The sequence below is a fragment of the Maylandia zebra genome, linkage group LG16 (assembly GCF_041146795.1).
Source record: "Maylandia zebra isolate NMK-2024a linkage group LG16, Mzebra_GT3a, whole genome shotgun sequence".
NCBI lineage: Eukaryota > Metazoa > Chordata > Actinopteri > Cichliformes > Cichlidae > Maylandia > Maylandia zebra.
The window spans coordinates 33,570,199-33,596,372 of NC_135182.1; the positions used below are offsets into that span (position 1 = coordinate 33,570,199).

At 38.4% G+C, this 26,174-nt stretch overlaps 1 protein-coding gene and 1 long non-coding RNA gene across 3 annotated transcripts; both read right to left on the minus strand.

The window, feature by feature from the left end:
• Nucleotides 1-1,777: 1,777 nt before the first annotated feature.
• Nucleotides 1,778-4,890, minus strand: LOC143413092 (uncharacterized). 2 transcript variants are annotated; one of them, XR_013093665.1, is made up of 5 exons: nucleotides 4,598-4,890; nucleotides 4,108-4,171; nucleotides 3,582-3,734; nucleotides 3,131-3,220; nucleotides 1,778-2,555 (listed from the first exon to the last, which is right to left on the minus strand). It is a non-coding gene; the product is annotated as an uncharacterized LOC143413092 (long non-coding RNA). The 2 variants fall into 2 exon arrangements; XR_013093664.1 differs by lacking the exon at nucleotides 4,598-4,890 and having other exon boundaries at nucleotides 4,108-4,202.
• A 3,506-nt stretch (nucleotides 4,891-8,396) lies between these two features.
• LOC143413091 (lactase/phlorizin hydrolase-like) lies at nucleotides 8,397-16,500 on the minus strand. Its single transcript, XM_076875355.1, has 15 exons — nucleotides 16,429-16,500; nucleotides 16,243-16,336; nucleotides 15,603-15,687; nucleotides 14,817-15,495; nucleotides 14,073-14,721; nucleotides 12,433-13,971; nucleotides 12,053-12,321; nucleotides 11,662-11,952; nucleotides 11,354-11,552; nucleotides 10,389-10,591; nucleotides 10,199-10,305; nucleotides 9,840-9,971; nucleotides 9,515-9,738; nucleotides 9,143-9,365; nucleotides 8,397-8,977 (listed from the first exon to the last, which is right to left on the minus strand). The coding sequence occupies exons 2-15, from the start codon at nucleotides 16,298-16,300 to the stop codon at nucleotides 8,938-8,940; spliced, it is 4,698 nt and encodes a 1,565-aa protein (XP_076731470.1). The 5' UTR covers nucleotides 16,301-16,336; nucleotides 16,429-16,500; the 3' UTR covers nucleotides 8,397-8,937.
• Between the last annotated feature and the right edge of the window lie 9,674 nt (nucleotides 16,501-26,174).

Here is a 26,174-nt window from a genome sequence, read left to right on the forward strand (position 1 = left end):
GTTGCTCCAAGAAGAAATGGTAAAAAATAATAACAGTAACAAACTAAACTTCAAACATTATGTTGCAGATTTTAATATTAATTAGTCAGTGTCAATTGTTGATTTGTCCTGTTTTCATTGTATGACGAATTATGATGGCCGTTTGCATACTATGCATACTCTCTCTCTCTCTTCATATATGTGTGTGTGTTTCTCTGGTGAAATTCAGTATGGTTCCGACAACAGTTTTATGTTAATGTGTACAATCCTTAATATGTTTTACGTGTGTGTTTGGGGGGGGGGGCAGAGGGAGTGTTCGCCCAGGGCGCCAAACAGGCTAGGACCGCCACTGATAACAGCCTACTATAAAAATTATCTTTATTCCATTCACTATTACTCAGATAAACTAATTAAAGCTTTTATATCTTTGATGACAGTGGAAGAAAACAGGACTGTTGCCAAACATGGATGACGTCAGCAACACTGCATACTGTCATCAAAGCCCAGAGATTCCCGATCAGCGATGGGCTGCTCCTCCCCAGCAGCAGAACCAGCAGGCCTAAAATCTCCTTTGTACCCTGAGCCATCAAACTGTACAACTCAGCACTCAGGGTGAGGGGGAAGAGGAGGGGAGGGGTGGATGATGTCAACCCAGTGAAATAACCAAACAAACACACTGCCAATGTATTACGCTTTACACTTTAATTCCTGGATTTCCTTTCATTATTACCATTTTAAATTCTGCTGTTGATTTTTTTATTCTTAATGTTCTATTCTTAATTATTTGTACCTGCTTGGTAATATTGTTTTCTCATTTGTATTTCAGTTAGTGTTGTGTTGTGCTGCTGGAACCATAATTCCCCTCAGGGGAAATTAAAAAGGTATTAATAAGGTTCTATTCTGTTCTACAGCAAATAAAATCTACCACCTGATACAGATAAAAGACAATTATAATAAGTGATGATTTTAAATCATCTTTATTAAAGGAAACAAGGTTCAAGGTTCAAGGTTCTTTATTTGTCACATGCATAGTTATACACTGAAAAAAATATGTTGTTGGATTTACTTAATTCAATGGTGGACATTTGTTGCACACAGATGTTTTGCTTTGGCAGCAACTTAAACAATTGAGTTAAATTAACACAATTTATTCATGTTCAATAAACCTGTGCAATTTGTGTTGATAAAATGTGACTTAAACATGTTTTGATGAAGTAATTTGAGCTCTTGAAATATTTTAATCCTTCACAATTTTCTCACTTTATCCCAACACCATTCAATAACTTTTACCCAATACTACTTGGTCACTTAAATACTGCATGTTATCTTCAAATTACATTTTGCTATTATATTCTAGTATCAAATACACAATTTTCAAATGGAGGCCTTATAACAGATTATATTGTCCTCTTCCAAGATGGTTGCTGGCATCCACCAGTAACCTTTCAAAACAAAATGTCTAATTTCACTGCATTGACAGTAGGTAAAGAATTAAACTGACATTACTCCACTACTGAATCTACATAAATCAACAGTTAAATAATGTCAGTTCTTCCGTGTTCTCTGGAATCAATCACAGCAAAGAAATTAGACTCTTTCTTTTGAAAAATGTTGGGAAAGAACAAATCAAAACATTCTATTTAAGGCCTCTGACGTCAAGATTCAGTTAAACAACAATTATAACTAAACAATTTGAGGTAATGTTAGTTTCCATTAACATTAAATTGGGTTACTGAATTGGCAAACACCTTCCTATCAACATTACCCATTTTACCCCAATAACTAAAGAAATTAGCACTTGCAGGTCAAAACCTTTATTCAAGAGATGCAAAAATAACATTGATACAGTGACTGTCAAAAATTACAGCACTGATCATACTGTGACATCTTGGTTCAAAACAGCACACTTAGAAATATTCAACGTTCTTTACTTCAACTGAATGAAACTGAAAATACCATTTCACACGGCCCATATGGGATATTTAGACTGTATAACTGTTCATGCTACATCTCTTCACTAGTAAAAGAAAGAAAAAATACAAAGAGAAATTTAAAAATGCTGCCAAACAGAGAACTTGTACAGAGTAAAAGGAAAAACAAACAACAACAACAACAAAAAAACGGCTCGTCCTCATGGCAGTTGCAGTGTATATAAAAATGAACCCTGCGATCTGTTCCTGGAATTGAGCTTCAAAAATGCAGCAGAACAAGTGTGAGATTTAAATGTCTTCTCACCTAGAGCTGGTCACCTCACATGCATAACAGTGAGCTTTCATTGCAGGAGCAGTTTTGTCTTAGTTGTGAACTTTTCTTGAGAGCTGAGTTGCTTCCAACTCCATTACCACCCTTTGAATCACCTCAAAAGTGTAGCAGAGTTGTGATGGGTAACTCATATTGAAGGAATAAAAAAGGTCCAAACAGCATGGCTACTGCAAAGGTCACGTTATCCAGATCTTGAAGAACTACTATACTCTCGATGATGATGCCAACATCAGAAAAGTCATTGCCTGGTGCATCCTCTGGAGACAGATGTTCATTGTGGTTTTCTCAATCTGTGCAGTGGCCTCAGTCAAGTCCTGGTTAAACACAAAACATTTTTTTAAGATTCCCTTTTAAACTCATCTCTTTTGAATCTACCAGTTCTAATGTTAGAGTAATTTAAACCAATGCAAGCAACATAGTAAATAGCTATAGCCAAAGAGTGGCCTGCCATGCTGCCATTCATGGTCTAACAGAGTTTCTAAGAGAGGGTGAAAAACATAATTTTACATTCGTTTTTGTTAGAAAGACACCGGCCCATCAGAAATCCAGGTTTTGTCACTCAGAAGATGTTAGAATTTAGACTTTCAGCCCCACAATTTGGTTAGCTGTTGGTCTTTTTTTTTTTTTTCAAACAAAAGCTAATGTAAATATTGGTGGGATTTTCCTTTGTTCACTAGAATGACAAATTTAAAGTTTTTTCACACTGATGTGACCCCTAATACAGGGGTGGGGCCTCAAGGGCCGGCGGCCGAGTTCACTACCAGGCCTCATGTGAACTTCAAATTATTAAAGAGGACTACTGGTCCTAACCAGTCCAATGAGGATCAAGTGGATAACTAAATGCATTTTTAAATGTTGCAAAGCCACAATCTACTCATAAAACACTCACCATGAACTCCTGCACCAAGATGTTGCAATTGTCTTTCACACAGATGCGGAGCACTTTGATGAGGGACTCCCTTCGAGCATTAATGTCATCCTAAAGTATTATAACAAAGAAAACAGAGATTTGTGAACTTTTCAGTAGCACAGAAGAAAATGATCCCAGACAAAAACTTAAACCAGTCAACATGCAACACCAGCATCTACAAAGCAATATCAAAAGTTCCTGTTTGACATCAACTTTATGGATATATAGTTTCCAGAACATTTATTTTTTTTAAAAGATCAATTTTTCTCAGTGGGCCAGTAAATGCATGACGAAAATTATGGCATCCTTTCGGTGGAATCAGTACTCACAGGTAATAGTTGACTGTTTCAATGGATGCAGCATAAAAATCTTTTACTGACCTAATGCAATACATATACACTTTGTAGTTAAAGAATTTTAAAGTTCTTACTGTCATTATGGCAGCTACATCCTTTAGCTTTGTGCCCTGTTCCCCCGATCACTTTGCAAACACTTTCAGCAGACTGTCAGAGAGAAACTCAGCTCCGTCAGAAACCTTGACTGTAAAGGCATGGTTGGGATGCACTGGAATGCTGCATTTCATCTAAAATGACATAAAATTATTTTGAAATAACAGCAGGCACTGTGCTTGGTTAATCAGTAATGTTTTGTTGAATAAAAACTGTGTTTCCAGATCTTATGGGATTAAAAAAATCCAAAGATGTTTATTTCTGATTTGCAACCCAAGAACCCACAAATTACAACCTCATTTTAGTTCAAGTGTGCATTAATGTGAGTCCAGTAATCACCTTTCTGACAATACATACAGGTATAAGTTAAACCTATGGCAGATTTTGGATTTCTCAGTTGTATTAATAGGGTGGTCTATTTGAGTATGCATGCACCTAATAATTATAAAAAACCTATTATAATTAAGTTACAGAAACCTTAAGCGAAAATAGAATATACTTTCTTACCATAACACCTTGAACCCACAATCCATCAGCTGACTCCTGGTGAAATGCAGAATAGATGTGGTCTCTCAATGTGCATCAACAAAAACAAAAACAAAAACAAAAACAAAAGGACAGCAGGTGAGGGCAGGAGGGGTAGGGATGTAAGCTAGCATAATACCGCTGATGATATTAGCTAAAGCTGTTCAATGTCCAAAATCTCACTAACACCACGGTGCAGTAAATACACAATGTAACTGAAGAGTCAGTTGACAAATCTATTCACACAGAAAACCAAATTATGTTATGAGTGCCTCGCAATTAGGTTTAATGTGATATTACGGCTCTTGTGCCAAAGACAAATTCAAATGAAAAAGCGCCAATTCTTTGACAACAGATAAAACAGCAAATAAGCTAACGGCTCTTTTTTAGCATGTTACATGGCGGCACTTTAGACGTTTAACTACATTTGGCTGAAATATGGTAAATATTAATTCAAAAAATCAAGACATACCAAAAAACGTAGAGTTGGCTGCTCGACTTGACTGAGATGGATGCATTTTTTAAACCACGATCCAAAGCCCGCGAGATGAAATCACGCGTGGTTTCACGAGATTTAACGTTGCTATCTTATTGACTTACTTCACCTGAACATGATATGAACAATTTAATACACCCTTTCTGCATATCATGTCGTTTTTACACTATATAGTTACATTTATCTTTAAAACATGAGGCAATTGTGTTAAATACATGCAAGATGCTTACATAAATCCAAGAGATGGCCAGTCCCTTTTTTTCAGTGTACAAGTATAACACACAGTGAAATGTAGCCTGACACGCTCCTCGACATGTGCAAAAATTGGGGGGGGGTGTAGAGGAAGAACATTATATATATATATACATACATATAGTATATACACTGGGTGAATGTGCAGTAGTAGCAGCAAGCAGGTGAATTCTGTACATTAATATGAATAGACATCTGACTATTTTACAGGATAGACAATATAAACATATTTAAAATTAAAGGAATTGAAATGTACATTGTGCCTTGGTTTAGAGTGTCTGGAAGAGAGTCCTGTCTCAGTCAATTATAGATGATGTGAGAGGGCGGGTGTGTGTGTTTAGGGCACGGATGGCTTGGGGATAGAAGCTCCTCTTAAGTCTCTCTGTCCTTGCCCGGAAGATGCGGAACCTTCTACCAGATTGCAGAAGTTGGAACAGTTTGTTGCCAGGATGGGACGGGTCCTTCAGTATCTGCGCTGCTCTAGTCCGGCATCTCCTGGTGTAGGTGTCCTGAAGCGGGGGGAGAACAATCCTGCAGCAGCGTTCTGCTGTACGGATCACTCTCTGGAGAGCTTTTTGGTCCTTCACACAGCTGTTCCCAAACCACGATGTCATGTTCTGTGTGAGGATGCTCTCCACAGCGCCTGTATAGAAAATCCCGAGGATCTTTGGAGAGACCCTGAACTTCCTCAGTTGTCCTCAGACACACATTTTCAGTTTGGTCAAGCTCAATATAAATGTTTCCTATTGCTGCTTTAGTTGACTGTGTTACCACTATTAGAATTTTTATATATAATATATTTATATTTTGGTTATATTTTGATTTTTATTTGACTTTTTTCAATTACTTCCAACTTTTTAACTGGGTTCTTGGAGACCCTGATTACAAATGAGGGTGACTGTAAAGCACTTTGTGTCAGTTTCTTTTGTTTTCAATTTCTTTGTTTAAGTATCTTTGCTTGTGTGTGTGTGTGCGCACGCACATGTTCTTTCAGGTTGTTCTTAGAAAATTTGATTACTTTGGTAATAAGAAATTAGATTACTCTGGGACACAGGTTTTATCTTTCTTGAAATGCAGCCCACAGTTGTTAGATGTGCAGAAAGTATGACGGTGCGTTTTCCTAATTGTTTACTACATGTCCCAAAGGTCATGATGACAAAGGACGATTAATGCAGCAGGAGGAAGGAGAAAGTGCTCTGTCATGGTGGAAAATATAAATAAACAAGAAGCACCTGGAGAGTACAAACCTCCAACAAGCTACTTCTCCACTCTCTGGACAATATTTACTTTTAAGGCAATAGTATAAAATTTTTGATATATTCATTCTATTTTGTCTCGTTCTTAAACAAAGAAGTTATTTTCAAACTTCTTTGTTTAAGAAATTCATATCTCAAAGAAATAAATCCCACTGATAATGTCTGAGCCTAATGCCTCAAAACTCGAATGCCTTAAACTATAGTGATAATGTATGAATGTTAAAATGAGGTCAGAGGTCAAACGTGGCATGATATTTGTTGCAAACTATGATATTTAAAATCAATTAAGCTTTAATTTTACTTTCAGCTGGCTTCCTTTTATACTCTACCTGTTTCAGGTAAGCATCTGGAATAAGTTATAAGCAAACATGGACACATGGAAAAAAAAAAAAAAAAAAAAAAAAAAAAAAAAATATATATATATATATATATATATATATATATATATATATATATATATATATATATATATATAATGTCTCTGGGAATTGGTGGTAAAATATATTTTATATTACTTTGTTAGTCTCAGGTGAGTAAAGCACAAATCATCAATACAAAACACTCTAAAAATGTGGGGGGGGGGGGGGGGGGGGTATTTGTTTGTTTTGTTCTGTATAAAACATGTGACTTCTCCACAGTGACCTATAGTGGGACTGTGATTTCTGCAGAACATAGCAACTCCAGTTTAAATCACAGCTTTTGAGATTAGCAGTGAGAAGCAGCATAAAAAAAGGGTTTTCTATTTTAATTTTTGGAAATGTTTTTAAGAGATTGAAAGTAATCTTTTTTTTTTACTTTTTATTTTGTACTTTTTCCAAATTTATAGTACATGCAAACAAAAAATGTAAGTAATCTTTAATATAAAAATATAAATATATATATATATATATATTTATACCCACACTCTAAACCCATACTCCATACTGGTACTCAGGTTGTTGCACTCTAGTTATAGTATTATTTATTGTAATGTCTTATTACTTGTCATTTCTGCTTGTTAAAAACAAACAAAAAAAACATAATAAACTTAACTATTTATTTATAACTTAAAAAAATGTAATAATTCTGTTTCTTCATTATTTTTGTTTCTTTTCACTCCGGGACCGTGTGTACATAATTTCATTCCACCTCATGTTAACATGTGATGCGAATGACAAATAAAGCTTTTTGACTCCTTCAGTCCTTGAAAATGATTTTAACGGAACACCAGATTCTTCAGAGTTCTCTCACTTCACTTCTCTCACTCTGATAAATATTAACATAATGATACCTTTACGTCGCCCATTTTTCCTCCTTTCGGTTCTGGCCTTGGCTGTAGAGTTTTTTGTTTTTTGGGGGGGGGGGGGGGTTTCCTATCCCCCGACAGACATGGCTGGAGGATTGGAAATGGAGAAAGAAAGAGAGGATGGAAAGAGAGAAGAAAAACAGATCTGCTAGAGGATGTAGGGAGCCATGGCCCTGTCCCCCAGGACATGAAGCAGGCATGCAGGAGATCCAGGCCCATGACATCCAGAGTGCAAAAGCCCAAGGAGGACCATTGGAGGGGCATCCGTGCCGCCCTCCTGGAAGGAGCTGAGAAGAGCCACAGATATGGGGTCAACCAGCAGCCATGGAGCAGAAGCCAAAGGGGCCTGCAGTGATGTGCCCGCTGGCTCTGCCGGCACCCAGCTGCGCCAGAGTGAACCGAGCTGCAGGCCCAGAGGCCTAAGGGCCCCCAAGCAGCCACCAGGAGTGAGCCAGTACATACCTGAGCGCCCAGCCCCAGACACTTAGAACCACCAACGCACCGGCGCCTGGGGGCATCAGCCAGGGGCAGGGAGTGTGGTGAGGGCTGTAGAGTGCTGACTGAAGCTGGAAAACAAATAAAAGTCCAAACCTTAGCAGATACAGTACCCTGACACTTACTCTCATCAGGTCTCTTTAACAAGAACAATTTAAAGTGTGTTACTCTGCTCCTTGTTTGTGAAACACTGCTGGAGACCGCTGAAGTCAAATGTATTGAAGTAAAAAACTGCAAAGATTTAAGAGATTTCAGAGGCCACTGGATTTATAGCTAAATAACAAATGTTTAAACAAATATAATAAATATAATGGATATATTGTTTTGATTCACAGTGTAATTTTGATTACTTCAAGATAACAGTATCACCATCAAAAATTGCTTATCACTGTACAAAAAAGTGAAGAAAAAAATCTGAAGATGAAGAAGGTACTTACATTTAACAGCAATCATGACATAATTCACTGGATGTTTTTGCAGTGTTTTATTTGATATATTTGATTATCTGATAAACATATACAAAAACATTATTCAAATTTGAGGCGTATGTTACATCCTGTACTATAACCTGAAAATTGTTTTTCTTATTACATAAATTACTTTTATGTTTTTTGAGTACAGGATAAAATGACACTTTTAATCATTTTGGGGGATTCTCAAATCTTCATGCTGCAGCAGTGGTCAAGAAAATTATAATGTACAAGGATTTAATAACTAAGTCATGAGAAACTTACAATTTTCTATGTCTGATGAGCCTAGTAGTATTTTTCAGTCTTTAAGGGTCTGCAATCAAATGCTGTTTACGGGGGCCTACACTGCACATCAGCTTATTTGCAGTTACAGTTTTTACTCCATTTTGATACTGTCCACATGTTCACTTTTCTTGGACTTTTTTTTTTTTTATCTTAAAGAGGAAAACAGAAACACAAATGACTCCTACTACTGCAACAATCAGTAGAGCAAATGTGGTGTAAAGTCCAGTCTCAGCATCATCGGCGGAGAGATCCAGACCAAGGAATTTCACGCTGTTAATGTTGACTGGTGGTGCAGCTGTTGGCGCGGTTGTTGCTGCAGAAGAGACACAGTAAAAACAATACTGTCGTATTAGTTGTGAAGATTTGCAGATAGTAATTAACCTGCTTTTCAGCAGGTAAGTTAGTTATTTATTTGAACATTTAATTTAAAGGTCTATCATTCAAAGTAGGCATCTAAGCAAATATTTCATTCTTTTACCTCCAGACTCTGGGTTCAGGCACTCCTGATTCAGGGAATCCGTTGCACTTTATGACTGTGGCATAGAAATTTACAGAGCTCTTAGGCACTCGAGGAAGATTAGGGTCTGAGCGATTAACGTAGAACAGACCAAATCTCTGTGAAAAGCCAGAAGCCCACTCTAGGTTGTCCAACAGTGACCACGCTGTGTAACCACGCACATCCACACCATCAAGCAAGTAAGCTGTGAAGAGAAAATAAGTACCTTCATATTCTTGAAATTCATAGTCTATTTTAAAGCATCCATATTACACACAAAACATGATTATGTTATTTTCCTCTCCAGGACATTCCTGGCTTTAGATTTTTTTTATAAAGGGAGGTTTTTGTTACCTTTCAACACCTGGTTAATGTACTGTTCATAGTAGTAGATCCTGTGAACATCATTTAGATCAATAGGTCCCTGCTCTGAGACTCCATTCTCAGTGACGATAATTGGTGGATTTCCATATTCATTTTTGATGAAGTTCAGCAATCTGCGGATACCAAATGGTGTGACCTTTAGCCAGACGGAGGCTGAATCCAACCAAGTGGGATCAGGAACTGTCGCTGCACCGCTGCGGAGGGCAAAATTTGGTAAATCACAGAATAAAGAAGCAAAGCTGTTCAGAAGAATTAGTTCCAGAAGACAGTTGTTTTTCAAATGTTAACTTCTTACATGTCTGCCTCAAGGCTTGCAATATTTCCATGGTCCACAGGGAATGCCAGGGCAGATGTGTACTGGTTCAATCCAAAGAAGTCATGAGTGCCCTTAATTCTCTTAATCTCCTCTTGAGTAAACTCAGGCAACCTGGAGAAATTTAAGTGAAACCAAACTTACTTATTATACTATAGAGCTACTTAGAAAATCACAGACAACTTTTAAAGATTTAATAATAGGGTCTTGATGGATACTAAATCATCCAGGTAAGGAAATCCCAAAAAGTTGATTCTGTTCATATGGAAGTAGTGTTGTTAGTGAAAAACGCTTGTGAACAGAATTAGCTTTTTGTGATTTAATAATAGCCTTCATAATACCGAGACTGTGGTAGACCAGCAGCTAGACTTCGGTCTCTTATTCTTGTCTTCATAATTTCACTGTAGTCACCATTAAATATGGGATGGGAAAACCAGCCAAGAGTGAACTGCACAAAGAGAAACATAATAGTCACTAGAAACTAACTGCTGTTAATTTTTCTTTTGTCAAATCTGAAAGGAATTGGCATACCTCCACCACACGTCGTGCAGCATCATAGTCCTCCTGTCTATAAGGATTTCTGGGTTCAGACCAGTCAGAGCTGATTGTGATGGAGATTATGCCGTTCTGTTTGGCCCTGTACTTGTCATTGTAGAGATGCCAGGCCTCGGCATGAGCTTTAATCAGGTTGTGACCAACAATGTAGGGCAGAGTGTCTGGTCCTGAACTGATTCCTGGGGACAAACATAGACACATTTGCTGCCTATATGCTCTGTTTTTGTTGTTGTTATTGTTTTTATTGCAAGGTCGGGGGGGGGGGGGGGGGGGGGGGGGGTTGTCACTATGGTTTAGAAATGTGAAGAACTGCTGTACAGATTACAGCTTATTTCAAAATACTCCGATATTTACCTTGACCCCATATCCATATCACGGACAAACAGTAACAGTTGTTTATGTTTTTAAACCCATTTTGCACAGAGAGGCATTTTTTTTGGAAAATGTATTGATAGCAATGTTGAATATTCTTACACAATAAGACCAAAACAAAATAACTACACATAAAATAATTACACCATAAAGATGGTTTATTTTTCTACCTCCACACGTACATGGGTATTTCTGAAAACAGAGATTTTCTGTTTTTGTTGATAAAAAAAATCTCCACCATGGCAGGAGTTTTTAAAAATATACTTTTTCAGTGACCCAAACTGCAGTTTACGTGTGGACGAAAGGCCCACATGCATAGAATAAGCTGTGTTTTCAAAAATACCAGTGTAGGTGTGGACGTGGTGTAAAAGAGGTAGTAGTTGATGTTATTGCTACCTGTAATTTATTAGTTTACATTTATTTGTTTAATTCTTCACAAACAGTTTGAGGTGTGAAATAAACCGCAATTGAATTTGAAAACAAAATATGTGTGTGTGTGGATGGATCATGTGTTTGTGCCGGGAGGGGGCCTAGAAAAAAAAATTGGAAACCACTGGCTCAAACCATACCTGGGGCAAAGTCTCCAAAGCCATATCCATGGCGGGCTACAACGAGCGGCTCATTAAAGGTGATCCAAATTTTCACTTTGTCACCAAGACGGTCAAACATGAGGTCAGCATAGTCCCTGAAAAGCTTAACAAAGCTGTCATTCAAAAAGCCTCCATAATCCTCTATAGCTTGTGGTAGATCCCAGTGGTATAGAGTAACCTGAAAGGAAAGGAAAGGAAAATTGGCTGTACTTGCTGACTTGATCTACTTTCCATGTATATTTTCTGGCACAAAGATTTTCTGTTTGCCAGAAAGGAATTATTCATACCTGTGGCTGGATATTTGCAGCATGCAGTGCGTCCAAAAGTCTTTGGTAGTAGTTGATTCCAGCCTCGTTAATGTTATTAATGGTGCCATCAGGAAGGACTCTCGGCCAGGATAAGGAGAAACGATAATGGCTGACTTTCAGCTGCTTTAATATCGCAACATCCTCTTCTATTTTATTGTAACTGTCACAGGCTATGTCCCCATTGTCATCATTTAATATTTTGGAAGGACTGTGAGCGAACTTGTCCCAGATGCTTAGACCTTTTCCATCTGCCCTCCATCCTCCTTCAATCTGGACACAGTAAATCCAAAACAATAATTTAAAGAGATGAAAACAAGGCAAGCAAGACAGTATTGAGTAAAAGTAAAATTGCAGTAGAAGTATAAGTTACTTGGTATGATGCTGAAGCAGAACTCCACATAAAATCCTCTCGGAAGTGGCCATGAAGCATCTTCTCATCATCTGGCAAGGGGAAACCATTATCCTTTATGATGTTGTAATAGTAATGAGCTGAGTACTTTGGTGTTCTTGGACGGTCTGGGTTTGTGAAGTCCACGTGGTGCAGCCCAAATAGAAATTTGTACCCGTGCAGCCACTCAAAAGAATCCATAAAAGCTGTTGCTGTGTATCCTCGCAACCGCACACCATCAAGGTTATTGGCTGTAATGTAACCACAAATGCAAACACATACATACAAAATAAATGAACAACCAGTCATGGCAGTGGTGGAAAATGTTAAATATCTTCTGAAATATTTTTATATCACTGCACCTTTGAGAGCCTCATCGATATAGGCCTTGTAAAACATTACTCTTTCAAAGTCATCCCATTCTACTGCTGCTCCATTCTCAGTAATATAAATCTCTGGATCACCATACTCCTCCTTGATCCAGTTGAGGAGTCTCCTCAAGCCCCAGGCCACAGCTTTTTGGTTAGGAATGGCTGTAGTTGGTGAATCAGGTTCCTCTGCTTCTCTCATGTCCCGGTCTGATTCATAGGAGTGAGGCTGAAGTGCAGCTGTAAAGTAGCTCACTACCCTTGTAGTGTAATGATTTACACAGAATACGTCAGCAGTTCCCTTGATGAAGTTCTTTTCTTCTTCAGTAAAGGAAGGAAGTCTTGACTGTGGAAGACTTTGGATTTCACTTTTGTTCCCAACTTGCCACTTCAGTGCATCAGGATAGTCACCATTCTTAAAAATAGGATGTGCAAACCATCCCAGTTGGAACTGCATCGCCCGGTCAGCAGTCACCACTTCACGGACTACGTTGACATCAGCAGGTTCAAACCAATCAGCGTTGAGGGCTATGGAGATTAGACCACCCTGAGACTGGCGATACTTGTCGTCATATGTATGGTAGGCCTTGGCATGGGCTTTAATGAGGTTGTGTGCAACTATGTATGGTCTATATCCTGGGTCCACAACATTTGGTGGCATATTTCCAAGTCCATATCCAGACCATGCAATTGTCTGAGGCTGGTTAATGGTTATCCAGAATTTCACTCTGTCACCAAAAGTAGCAAAGCAGAAGTCGCAATAGTCATTAAAAATGTCTATCATCTCTGCACTTTCCCAGCCATTGACCTTTTGCAAAGCTTCAGGAAGGTCCCAGTGGTACAGTGTTACCATGGGTTCGATATTGTACGCTATAAGACCATCAATGAGTCTGTTGTAGTAGTCAACACCTTTCTGGTTGAGGGACTTACGTGTGCCATCAGGAAAGATCCTGGACCAGGACAAAGAGAATCTGTATGACTTCACCCTCAGAGCCCGCAGCATGTAGAGATCTTCATTAAGTCTGTTGTAACTGTCACAGGCTACATTGCCGTTTGCATTATCAGGAATAGTGTTAGTTGTCTGAGTGAATCTATCCCATATACTAGGACCTTTGCCATCAGCATTCCAGCCACCTTCAATTTGGTAGGCCGACGAAGAAATTCCCCAACTGAAGCCCTCAGGAAAAGTGCCATAATGGTACATTTTTCTATCAAAGTTTGACTGTGAAGAGAATTTCTCCCAAACTACCTTTGCCTGAGATGGAACTTCTGAGGGTGGTAAAGCAGCTAAACGTCGAGTTAATGGCCTTTCTGCAGCTTTAAACTTCTTACTTTTTTGTGAACTGAAACCGTTTTGCTCGATAATCTCAGCGTACAAATATGCAGATTGCTTTGGGGTCCTTGGTCTGGATCCCACTTCAAAGTTGACATAGTGAAGACCAAATCTTTGGCTGTAGCCTTGGTTTGCCTCAAATCCATCCATGAGTGACTGCACCGTGAATCGCTGCACATCCACTCCATCTGTGAGTGTTGCTACAAAATGAACAAACAAAAACAAAATTAATATTTGAATTATTTTAACTCTCTCTCTAAAAAAAATGTGCCTTCAAATTGGGGAAATCTCCAACACTAACCTTTCAGGGCCTCATTGATGTAACTTTTCATATAGTCCATTCTGCTGGTGTCAGTGAGACTGTCAACACTGTAATCTGTTGGCATCCCATTTCCTGTTATGTATACAGGTAATTTGTTAGCACTCAGGTATTCTGTTGCAATGTAGTTCAGGAGCCTTCTAAGTCCCCAAGGAACAGGATAGATCCAGTCAGAAGCTGTGGAACTCCATGTGGGGTCCACAGTTGCATGGAAGTCACCCACACCGTCAGGACCAGGGGTGCACCCACCATCACTGTTGCTGACCAGCCGAGAAGTATAGTGATTTAAACCAAAAAAGTCAGCAGTACCAAGTATCCTCTTGCTCTCTGTGGGAGTGAAAACTGGGAGCTTTGCTGGTACAGAGTCAGGGCATGCTGTTTTCTTCTGTTCCACCTGATCTTTGAGTATTGCAGGATAATCTCCGTCTACAAATATGGGATGTGCAAACCAGCCCAGCATAAACTGCAGGTAACGGTCTGCAGCTGCTACGTCTTCAGGTTTGGCAGGGTCACTGGGCTCAGCCCAGTCAGAGTTCAAGGCAATGCCCACTTTTCCTCCTTGTGTTTTCCTGTAATTGTCATTATAGACATGCCAGGCCTCGGCATGGGACTTGAGAATATTGTGAGTGACCTGATAATGCAAAATCAAATGTTAAGTACATTAGTGCAATAATTACACTTGTAATAAAGTGATTAATTGTAGTATTCTAATAACATCACTGTCACCTGATAGGAAGATTCCACATAGTCCTTTACTCCTGGGGCATGCACACCAGTACCATACCCGGCATGGCTCACTACCCAGGGACTATTGAATGTGTTCCAGATCTTGACTCTGTCTCCAAACCTGGAGAAGCAGAAGTCTGCATAGTCTTTGAAGGCCTCTACAATGGAGGCATTGGTCCATCCACCATAATTCTGGAGTGCTTGAGGCAGATCCCAGTGGTACAGAGTGACAATGGGTTGTATGCCAGATGCAACGAGAGCATTTATCAGCTGGTCATAGTATTGAGCTCCTTTTTCTGATTGGCTCTGTCGGTACCCTGTGGGGAAAATACGGGCCCAAGAGATGGAAAACTGGTAGGTGTCGACCTGAAGACCTCGCAGAAGGTAGACATCATAATCTACCTTACGGTAACTGTCGCAAGCTAGGTCAGCTGTCTGATTTGCAAAGGCCAAGCCCTCATGACCAAACCGGTCCCAAATAGTCTCTCCTTTCCCACCTTCTGACCAGCCACCTTCAGTCTTAAAAGATACGCTGGAGGTGGCCCACTGGAAGCCAGAGAGGAATGATTCCTGAAGGAAAAGATCTCGTTCTGCTGTGGTCTGGGACTTAAATTTATCCCACACAGTCTGATAACTGTTTCTTAACCCTGTCATCCTGGTGTGGTGTGAAATGCCATGACTTTTGGAAAGAGAGAGACATGAAAAATATAAGCAAATCTTTAATACAATAAGAAGAAAAAAGATAACAGAATTCCAGTACATATAAATCAGAAAATGAACTCTTACTTGACAAGAGCATCTTCCGTGTCCAGTTTGCCTAACATGTCCTTCATGTCACATCCCATAATATTCAGGCCATTGTCCATCAAGACTGTGTTGTGTTCAAGAAATATGAATTGTTTTAAGTTCAGTTCTGATATAGTTCTGATATATGTTATTGTAACAATATGTATTCACTATTACTGAAAAACATCATAAGTGTGTGCTAAGTCTATGGGTGCCTTATATAACATCACTGGCCCATAACAAGAAGATTTCATGACATGATAACACTCCCAAGATTTAGAACTTTATCTTAATGTATTCTGTTTGGTTAATAACACCAGAGGATTTGCCCAGATTTTGTGGCCTTTGGTTTTTCTTTATTCTGCCATCCCGTAATATCTTCAGATAGCTGTTTTTTGAAAAGGATGTACACTGTACACAATAATAAGTGGTATTATAGTCACAGAAACATTTAACTGGTGTATTAGGCACCATGAGTACGTATTTCACAACACGAATCTCTACTACAACAGCTACCGGAAAGTAGTATTACATATACAGCTGCACATTCATAAAATTAGGTATTGTTCTCGTTTCTGTTATGGGAAATGATTATTAATATCTTAAATTTGGAAAGTCAAAAAGCTGTCATGACATTTACCATTTAGGAAATCTCCAAGAAGCTGGTAATCATTGGGAGAACAATCATGAGCGCTCATCTCGTAAATCAGGATAGGCAAGTTCCCGCTCAAAATCTACAACATAAAATGAAACATATGCAGCTTTGCTGTATCAGCAAAATGTTAAATGCAACGTATAAAAAAACATCTTATAATGCTTATTGTACCTGTAAGTTCCTCAGTTCATTTTCAAACTCTGAAGAGATGGCACAGTTGTAGTCAATGTGCACTGACAAGAAGTCCATCTGTTCCAAGCAGGAGATACACAACATCAGGTTGTCACATCATTCTGAGATGGGACTTTTTTGAACCGTTACGTCATCATTTTTTAGAAATCTTAAGGTAATTAAAGTTACTTATTCTTTGTTTTCATTGGCATCATTTAAATAAATTGAATGTCATGGTTCAGGGTCAGTATGACCCAGCATTTTGAGTTTCTTGTGTTTTGGTAATATTTTGTAGTATGGTTTATGTTCTGATTCACTGATAGTCTTATATGCTGTTTTGAGTCCTGTATTCCCTGTTTAACTCCTTGTTTGGATTCTCTCTTGAGTCTTGTTTATTTGTTAGGTTCTCTGTGTATTTTATATTTCCTAGCCCAGTATTATTATACTCTTGACTTAGTCTGTATTTGTAGTCTTGGTCTTGCCTCTGTTAGGTCTGTTGTGTTTCCACGTCATAGTGTTTAGTCTGCGTCTTTGTGAACTGTCTCATGTTTCCTGTTTTACTTTGACAGTCCCTTGTCTCTTGTCAGTGTTTCTACTTTTGCTTCCCCTTGGTCGCTCCATGTTTGCTGACAAGACACAGCTGTGCTCTCCTCCTGTGTCTCATTCCTTCGTTATCCTTCAGTGTATTTAAGCCCCGTGTTTCTCTGTCAGTGTTGCGTTGTACTGTCACCGTGCTGTGAGGTTTTCTTGGTTTCTTAGTTTTTAGATTCAAGTGTGTCCAGTTTATTTCTAGTTTTCTAGTTTGAGGTTTTGGTTTGTTTTTTGTGACGTTTACTTTTTATGGAAGGTCTCCCTGATATAAACGCTGCCGCTTTAAGTTCAATCTGAAATATGAGTCCTGAAATTGGGTCCTATATCCTGCCTACCACACAGCACTCAACATGACATAAAAAACCAAATCAATCTTATTCTAAACAAACAAAAAAACAAACAAACAAAAAATATATAATTATATGACCAATCCATATAAAATCCATATAACAACAGTCAGTAGTTCCAGATTATGAGAAAATGATTAAAATTTCCTTTGGGAATGATTAACCTCAGGTACGTTAGTGCTGCTGTTCTTGTCACTAGAGTGTGTGGAGTAAAGAGTTGTTGAATGCCTTCAACAAAACCAAAATAAAAAGAATAAAATATTAAAAAATTGGATCAAATAATTATTTAAATGGCTTGAAATAATTTTATAACAAGGGAACAATCCTCTACAAGACGCAACCCCCCGCAAAAACAGCCAGTTAACGTGCAATTTATGCACGTTACTTGGAATGGAAATAAAGTTTTGTCATGAGACAAATGTAAGATTTCATTGTTTGGCCACAGTAAAAATCACCTGTGTGATACATGCAAACCTTTTAATGTGGACTGATTCATTTACAGACTTTAAGTTATCAATGAGTGGTAAACATCATGTAAGCGAACATCTGTGGGGACGTTCACTGGAATATTCATCCTAAGCAGATAAGCAAATTCCTTAAAAAGCTGAATTTGAGGTTTGTAATATTTTGGAGAGATTTAAAAACAAGCTTTAAATGCAAGAAAATCATTAAAGGGGATATTTGTCAATTCTGAGGCCGTGGAAGAATTTTGTTTCTCATATATTTGGTGAGTAAATAACTGGAGCTTATTGTAAATATAAAATATTTCATTGCCGATTATCAAAATAATATCAACAACCGAAAATATTATTAGGATCCTAAATAAAAATCATGCAAGGAGGTGAAATTCTGACTATACATATATTAGTGTTTAAAAGATATGTATATATAAAAGAAAAGAAAAAACTTACACTTGTTGAAGCTTTAATGTCGGAGAGAGAAGCCACATCTTTAGTTTTCAGTCCAAGTGACAGACGTCTGCCTGCAAATATACAAGCATGAAAGGCACTTTTACTGTTTGGAACTGCTGAACATGTGCTGAAGGATTTTATTAACTTAGTTGGTTTATATATGATTTATTTTTACAAGTGATTTCTCAAGACACTTGTCTATAAACAAAACCTTAAGTGAACTCAATCCTCAGAGAAATACAAAAAAGTATTTACTAGAGAAGAATTCTGAAAGCATAAATTTAGTCACGACACTTTTGTCATTAATCGTCATTTTTCCTGTTAATTTGACTCACCTTTGTCCGGAAAGTGTTGATGGTACATCTGGTAAATGTTCTTGTTGAGTTGAAGGATGTTCTGCAGAAAACTGGGAGCATGTGCAGGCTGCCCATCATGCCAAACACCATCCAGTGTCACCCATGAGTGTGCAAGTGGTGCAAACTCTTGGAAGGCAAACTCTGCATACTGCTGAAACATCTGTGCCAGCTCCTGGCTCTCCCAGCCTCCATACCTTGATTGCAGAGACTCTGGAACTGTCCATCCATGAAGGATGACCAGAGGCTGAAGACCTGCTTCCAGCAACTGTTTCAGCAGGGTCTGGTAACATCTAACCACAGCCTGCTGGGGCTGGCTGGGGTGGCCTGTAGGAAGAAGTTGAGCCCATGACAGCAGTACTTTGAAGTGGGTCACCCCTCTGCTCTGCAGGTACTCAAAGTACTGCTTAGAGCCAGGAGGAACGGGATGACTGCAGTCAAAGGCATCATTTATGCTTCTGTCTGAGCTTCTGACCAACTGCTTTGTCAGAGGCCCTGCAAGAAGCATGAAGTCCTCTCTTCCATTTACCTCACTGCTCTGACAACTACAGAGACAAAAAATGTACAGACAAAAGACCCACAACAACTTCTTCATTGTGGCTCAAAAACAGAACAACTGATATTTTTCGAGTGTAGCTGAGCTATTTAACAGCAATATCTTTCCTTTTTTTTACATTGTTACACAATTATTGTTATTGGCACCTCATCTAGTTATCACAAGTGTTTTATTGTAGCTTTGAGAGATAGGCAGATAGACTCTGGACTCTAGAGATAACACCTTCCCCATCTTCTGTTCTTGAGCTCTGATATACTTTTTATTGCTGTAGAATCATATCATAGTCATTAATTTTACTACTCCTATCCTAGGTGCTTAATTTTAGTCTTTTAACTCTTTTATTTACTTTTGACTTCTGTTGGTTTGTTTTTATGTTTAACATAGTTAACATTTTACTGTCGAAGTGTTGCAGAGATGTTGAAAGGTTTGTGTTGTTATAATTATTACCACTCTTATTATTGCTATTGTCTGTGAAGCCTTTTTATGTGCAACAAGGTATCAAAAAGATTTATTTGATACAAGTTTAGTTTTAACATGTATTTATTTACTTTTTATTAATAGTAATCATGTAGAATTCATATCCTGAGGTATTCACTAAGTGGGGAATTTATCCCCACTTAGTGAATACCTCAGTCAGCAGAAATCTTAGATGGATGAGGAGCAAGAAGAGGAACTATCATGGAAGGACCGTCCTCTCGACTAAAAGACAGCACAGAGGCACTAATGATGGCAGCACAGAAACAAAGACCTAAGCACAAGATCCATAGAGGCTGGTGACTACCACACCAGGCAAGACCCCAGGGGCAGGCTGTGTAAAGATGAGCCTGAGATGATCCAGCACATAACAGCAGGGTGCAAGAGTCCGGGCATATATGGAACGCCATAACCAAGTGGCCGGCACAGTAAAAAGCAACATCTATACCAAGTATCGCCTGGAAGTCCGGATATCTTCCAGGCCAAGGGAAGGTGATGCCTAACCAACTCAACATAGTAGTAACTAGTAGATGGAGCTATACTGAGGGATAGCAACATCAGGAAAAAGGAATACGTGAAGCTTAATAAGTACCAAGAGCTAAGACAAGATGTCAAGGGTGAAGGTAACAGTGGTCCCATTAATAACAGCACTCAGTGCAGTGACCCCCAAGCTGGGCGAGTGGCTCCAACACATCCCAGGAACAACATCCAAGATCTCTGTCCTGAAGAGCGCAGTCCTAGGAACAGCAAAGATGACCCTCAAACTCCCAGGCCTCTGGTAAAGGCCCGAGCTTGAAGGACAAAGAATGAGAGCCGGAATTTTATATATTTCTTACAGAGAAAACTGTTATCGCAATTATATTCTTGTCAAAGTAAGTCTTTCAAGAATATAATTCTGATAAGAGTTTTGTCTGTAAGCAAAGTGCATGTAATATTACTTCTAAACTACAATGAAAATGATGTTATCACAATATCATTATCAATATTCAATTTTTCCTACATATATATATATATATATATATATATATATATATATATATATATATATTTTTTTTTTTTTTTTTTTTTTTTTTTTTTTTTTTTTAAATGTAGGAGAGGGTAATGGGTCATAGGCATTATTTGTAAATAACTTATCATGAATACATTTTGCTTTTTATATATGACACATTTTGAGGTTCACTTGACAGTAAGGCAGATGTGAAATGTAACAGTAAGTCCACCTATGACCTGAAGTCCTGACCTGAATCCAATTGAGACGCTGTGGCACGACTTTAAAAAGGTTGTTTAATGCTCTAAAACCCAATTACAACAATTCTGCAAAGATAAGTGGGCCAAAATTCCTCCACAGTGCTGTAAAAGACTCATTGCCAGGTATTGCAAACACTTCTGTGCAGTTGTTGCTACCAAAGGTGGCCCAACCAGTTTAAAGAGAAATCACTTTTTCACACAGGACCATGTAGGCTTGGATTTTTTCCCCCTTAATCATAAAACTGTCATTTAAAAACAGCATTTTGTGATTCCTTGTGTTTTCTTTGTCTAATATTTAAATTCGTTTGATGATCTGAAACATTTAAATGTGACAAACATAGAAAAATTAGGAAATCAGAAAGGAGCAAAAACTTTTACACACTACTGTAAAAAAAACAAACTAAAGTGATTCTGAACTGTATCCAAATAATTGTCCTAAATGTTGCCAATACAAACAAAGACCGTTGAATTTTAAGCAGAGTTTAAAGATAAAATACATTTTGTGAAAGTTTGACCTTATATGACATTAAAGAAGCGATCTATTTAGACTTATTATCACTTCAGTGTCATGGTCCGGAGTCTGTGACTCCGTGTTTATGTTAAGTTTATTATTATTCTGTGGTTTTGGTTATCTTGGGTTTTTGTACTCTTCTGTTTCACGTTTCATGTGCCGATGTCGGTGTCCTCCAGTCTGTGTTTAGTTGGTGTGTGTTGTGTTTAGGGTGTGTTTCCTGTTTTACTTTGAAGGTCTCTGTCTGATGTCAGTGTGTTCTGTTTATGTTTCCCCTGCCTCGTCAGCTGTTATGTCTCCCAGGTGTGTTTCCCTCCTGTTCCCCATCCCCTGATTACTGCTGTGTGTTTTTATAGTGTGTGTTCCCTCGTCCTCATTGCTGGTTTGTCTGCTTCTGTCCGTCTGTCTTCCGTGTATTTCCTCGTACCTCCCTGCGTCTTCGTTTCTGGCTTGTTTTGTTTTGCCCAGTTTAGGTTTGCCTGTTTCATGTTCGCCATTGCTGTTTGTATTTTCTTTTGTTATTAAACTCACTTGCACCAGAGCTGCCGCTTCCTGGGTCCTAACTAACTCGCACAACTTGCCCCGGCAACCCGTGACAATCAGAGGAACCTGCTGATTTTGAGAGGCCAGCGGTAACTGTTAGTTACAACATGATGTAACTAACGTTATCTTGCCATGATGTGTCCCATACCACTTGAACTTTGATCTACATATCACTTTTTGTTATGTAAAAAAAAAAATCATCATAAATGTTTAATCTGTACGGCTCAAATCAAAAGGTGACACCGTCACCAATAAAATTCTGACAAAAGAATGACTGAGAGGTTCAAAACAACCTTGAGATTACCAGCTTGAAAACCAATAAAGCAAAACAACTCGTCTTAATTATTCTTTGTGTTTCACTTTTTTAATTTTAATGTCCTAAAGTTTAGAATAAGTATGAAACTGTCTTTGTTTGAGCCAAAACTTAGAATCTTAGAAATCGTTACATATCTTTCACACATTGAAAGATATGTAATGCCCAGTATGCCCGATGGCCAGTCCCGCTATGGTCTTGCATCAGTTAATCCTTGGCACATGTGCCCTGGGTTGCCGACCCCTGCTCTGGACAATATTAACTTTTAAAGAAATAGTATAAAATTTTCTATATATTCATTCTGTTTTGTTATTTTTTTTAACAAACTTCTTTGTTTAGCCTACTGCCTGAAAACTTGAGCAGGACACATGTTTGTTTTGATTACACAAACATGTAGGAGTAACTCATGGATAATAGATATTGATTTGTAAATAACTGATCATGAATAGCTTGAGCGTATTAGCTTATTAGCTATGATATTATACTACAGTGCAGCTCTCTGTCTCTTGAGTGGGGTCAGCTTGAAGGAAAGGCAGGATTGTAAAAGTGAGGTCAGAGGTCAAACATGACATTTTTTGCAAACTATAATGTGATTTTAAAATCAATTCATTTTAATTTTATTTTCAGCTGGCTTTCTTTTATACTCTACCTGATTCATGTAAGCATCTGGAATAACAGAAGTTATAAGCAAACATCAAACCGCAATACAACACATAGAAAAAATTATAAATAAAATTAAAAAAAATTTAATAACACACACGCTTGAATCAGTCTTCGCCTTCCACAAACAGTCACTTAAATAGTAACCCAAATGTCAAACCTGATAAACCTAATAAACAATCACCAAGCCATGAATGTGTGTTTCTTTTTTTTATGCACCTTTTTAAATAGCAATCCCTCAAACTAATAAAAATATAGGTAAGGGTAGAAGAAGTCCTGGCCTGCATTACAGCCTGGTATAACAGCCACACCAACACCAACAGCTACGACTGATGAGCGCGTGGCCCAGTGGGTCTGACTAACTTCCAAGCAAAACTTTACTCCTCCTGGTCGTGGACATCTTCTGGAATCATCTGTTCTACACCTTTGAGTTCTGGAAATATTATGAACTCCTTCAGAATACTTGAATTTTAAATTTTAAGTTCTTTAAGTGGCCAGCTGATTACAGGTGGGGCAGTCTGAATGACACCAAGAGAATGGAGTACATGAGCAGTAACATCAATGAGGCATTAAAATGTTATGTATATGTTCAGAGTAAACAAAGTTGTTATCTTTAAAAAGTCATAAACGCACACAAATCATTAACTTGTGTGTGTGTGTGTGTGTGTGTGTGTGTGTGTGTGTGTGTGTGTGTGTGTGTGTGTGTGTGTGTGTGTGTGTGTGTGAACTCCTACACCATTCCTCACATCTATAAATTGTGTCTTCACATCTCACGTCATATTATCAATGTTTAAACCAGTCCAATCACTGTAGGATGAAGGAATTGCTGCATTTTCTGTTTAATATAAGCTTGTGGAACAAATGCACGTCTCTAACAGAGGAGAGAGACAGTGAAAAATATAGCTGAAAAAACAAGTCGATATTTTTTTGTTTTGCTCCCTTTTGTAACAGTAGAATCCCAAAGTCATCACATTACACATATACAACACCTGTACACTGCCTCTCACAAAACTTACTGGCTTGTGGCTTCCTTCGTATTTGTGGCTCCTGCATAAATATGAAGGATGATCTTAAAATGTTGTTACCTCCTGAATGCAATAAATGAAATCTGTTAGGATGAAGAAAAATAAAGTCTTGATAATAAGCCACGTTTCGGGGCACCTCTTCTTTGTCCAGACTAGAAGAAATGTTTTTTTGTTTGTTTGTTCTCTGAGTTTCTTCTTATTTCTAACCAACTTATAACTTCCCTATTATGACAGCAGCTTTGCTAAAGCAGTAAAACAGGTTTGCTCACGTGTGCCCTGAATTTATCCAGCTGGCAGAAGAGCTTCACCTTTTCACGTGCCAGTGTCAATGATTGACCTCTGGATGGCGCCAGTAAATTATTTTCTAACAAGGCTTTTGCTGTGACTCTCTACCTCTTACTACAATATCACGATTTTATAATAATATTTCACAAAAATCTGAGTTGAAGGTAAAAGGATGATAAGCTAATGAGGGCATTTTAAAAGGCATTTATGTGCTTGTGCAATAAAACATATTTCTTTGTTCTGAGCTGCACAACGTGGTATATTTCATTCCTCCACTGGTCTTTTATTGTCATTTTACTGAAATAACATGATGGGAAATTTTGATAAGGAGTAAATTTGTTCGAATTGATTTTTTGAAATGTGGAGTGAATGACCTACTTTGTTCTGATGCAATGCTTACTCACTTTCCCGAAGGGATCACTGAAGCACTTAATTCACATTACTGAGTGTACATCATCATTCTTAAACTGTTGAGCTGCTCCATGAGTTAGTTTTGCATTTCGTTTTACTTCCACTATTTTCAAGGATAGGTCACTGGGTCAAACCTGCACCTTTAAAGGTTTTTTGGTCAGTGACCTCTGGCTAAAACTATTGTGGAGAAATGCCTGTTTGTCGACTCAGTAATCCACACATCCAGGAACAAACAGAGCACATACACTGTTTCTTTGCTCCCACCTGTGAAGAAACCTACATCTGGTCTCCAGGGTGACCCACCTCATCTCAACAGGATGTAGGCATTAACACACAGTAGGTGTCTCTCTTCTGCATGCTCTTCAGCAGCTCTGGTTAACAAGCAGTCTGTTTCCTCTCTGAAACCTCAGTCACTCTTGATGGGGTATGGGTCAAACTGAGGAAACCATGTTGGCTCATAGTTTCATGAAATGTCTTTAGGTCAAGTAATTAATATACATAAAAGTTTGATGACATGTACATGTGCACCTGCTGATCTCTGTTTCATAAACACTTATTTAAGATACTAAATAATTACACTGCATGCATCTTTTCCTAGTTTTTCTCAAGCATGATGAAATGAGGACCAAGCCTCAGCATAAAATAAATATTATATTGTACATAGCAGTATATAGTAGTCCAGTATATTTGAACTGCGAGTCATGCAAAGCTGCTGTAAAGAAAAAAAAATATGCAGCTCGAGATGAGCGTCCAAAGTTCCCTTTAATAGCAATAATAATGCAGATGCTCGTTTTCACCACAACTTATATTAAACACACTCAGAAGAAGAAAAGAATTGGCAAAATGGGGCAACCGTAGCTCAGGGGGGTAGGGAAGCGTATCTGTAACCGGAAGGTCGCCGGTTCGATCCCCGGGCTCTCTGTCCTGATCGTTGTGTCCTTGGGCAAGACACTTTACCTACCGCTTACTGGTGTTGGCCAGAGGGGCCGATGGCGCGATATGGCAGCCTCGCTTCTGTCAGTCTGCCCCAGGGCAGCTGTGGCTACAACTGTAGCTGCCTCCACCAGTGTGTGAATGAATAGTGGCATTGTAAAGCGCTTTGGGTGCCTTGAAAAGCGCTATATAAATCCAATCCATTATTATTTTTAAAAAGAAACCCTCTGGATCAAAAATATTCTTACTGCAAAATTCATAGCTTTGGATTCACTTGATTTGTATAATTACAAAGTATTTGGTATTCACTGTAGGTTCAAGGGTTTGGTTTTGATATCATCCCAGTTCAAATAAATCTGACAACAAGATCTTTTTGCTTCTTAGTGAATATCATCAGCTACAGTTACTCCACGAAAATACACTTACAGTCGGTCCAACATCACAATAAAAGTCAGGTATAGCTTTAGAATACAACACCCATCTGCTGCTGTGTACGACCTCTGCATGCTGTGTTTTGCAGCAATACAAAAAAGGAACTTGATGTTCTTCTGATGCTTTAATCAAATGCTTGCTGAGTGAAAGTCT

Bases quoted from the DNA above. Each gene is read 5' to 3' on its own strand.
- LOC143413091 (XM_076875355.1), bottom strand. From the start codon at position 16,300: ATGAGCGCTCATGATTGTTCTCCCAATGATTACCAGCTTCTTGGAGAT. The intron at 11,953-12,052 runs GTAACTTATACT...TACTGTGTCCAG, and splicing joins CTGCTTCAGCATCATACCAA to ATTGAAGGAGGATGGAGGGC. The intron at 8,978-9,142 runs GTAAAAGAATGA...TCTCTTCTGCAG, and splicing joins CCTGAACCCAGAGTCTGGAG to CAACAACCGCGCCAACAGCT.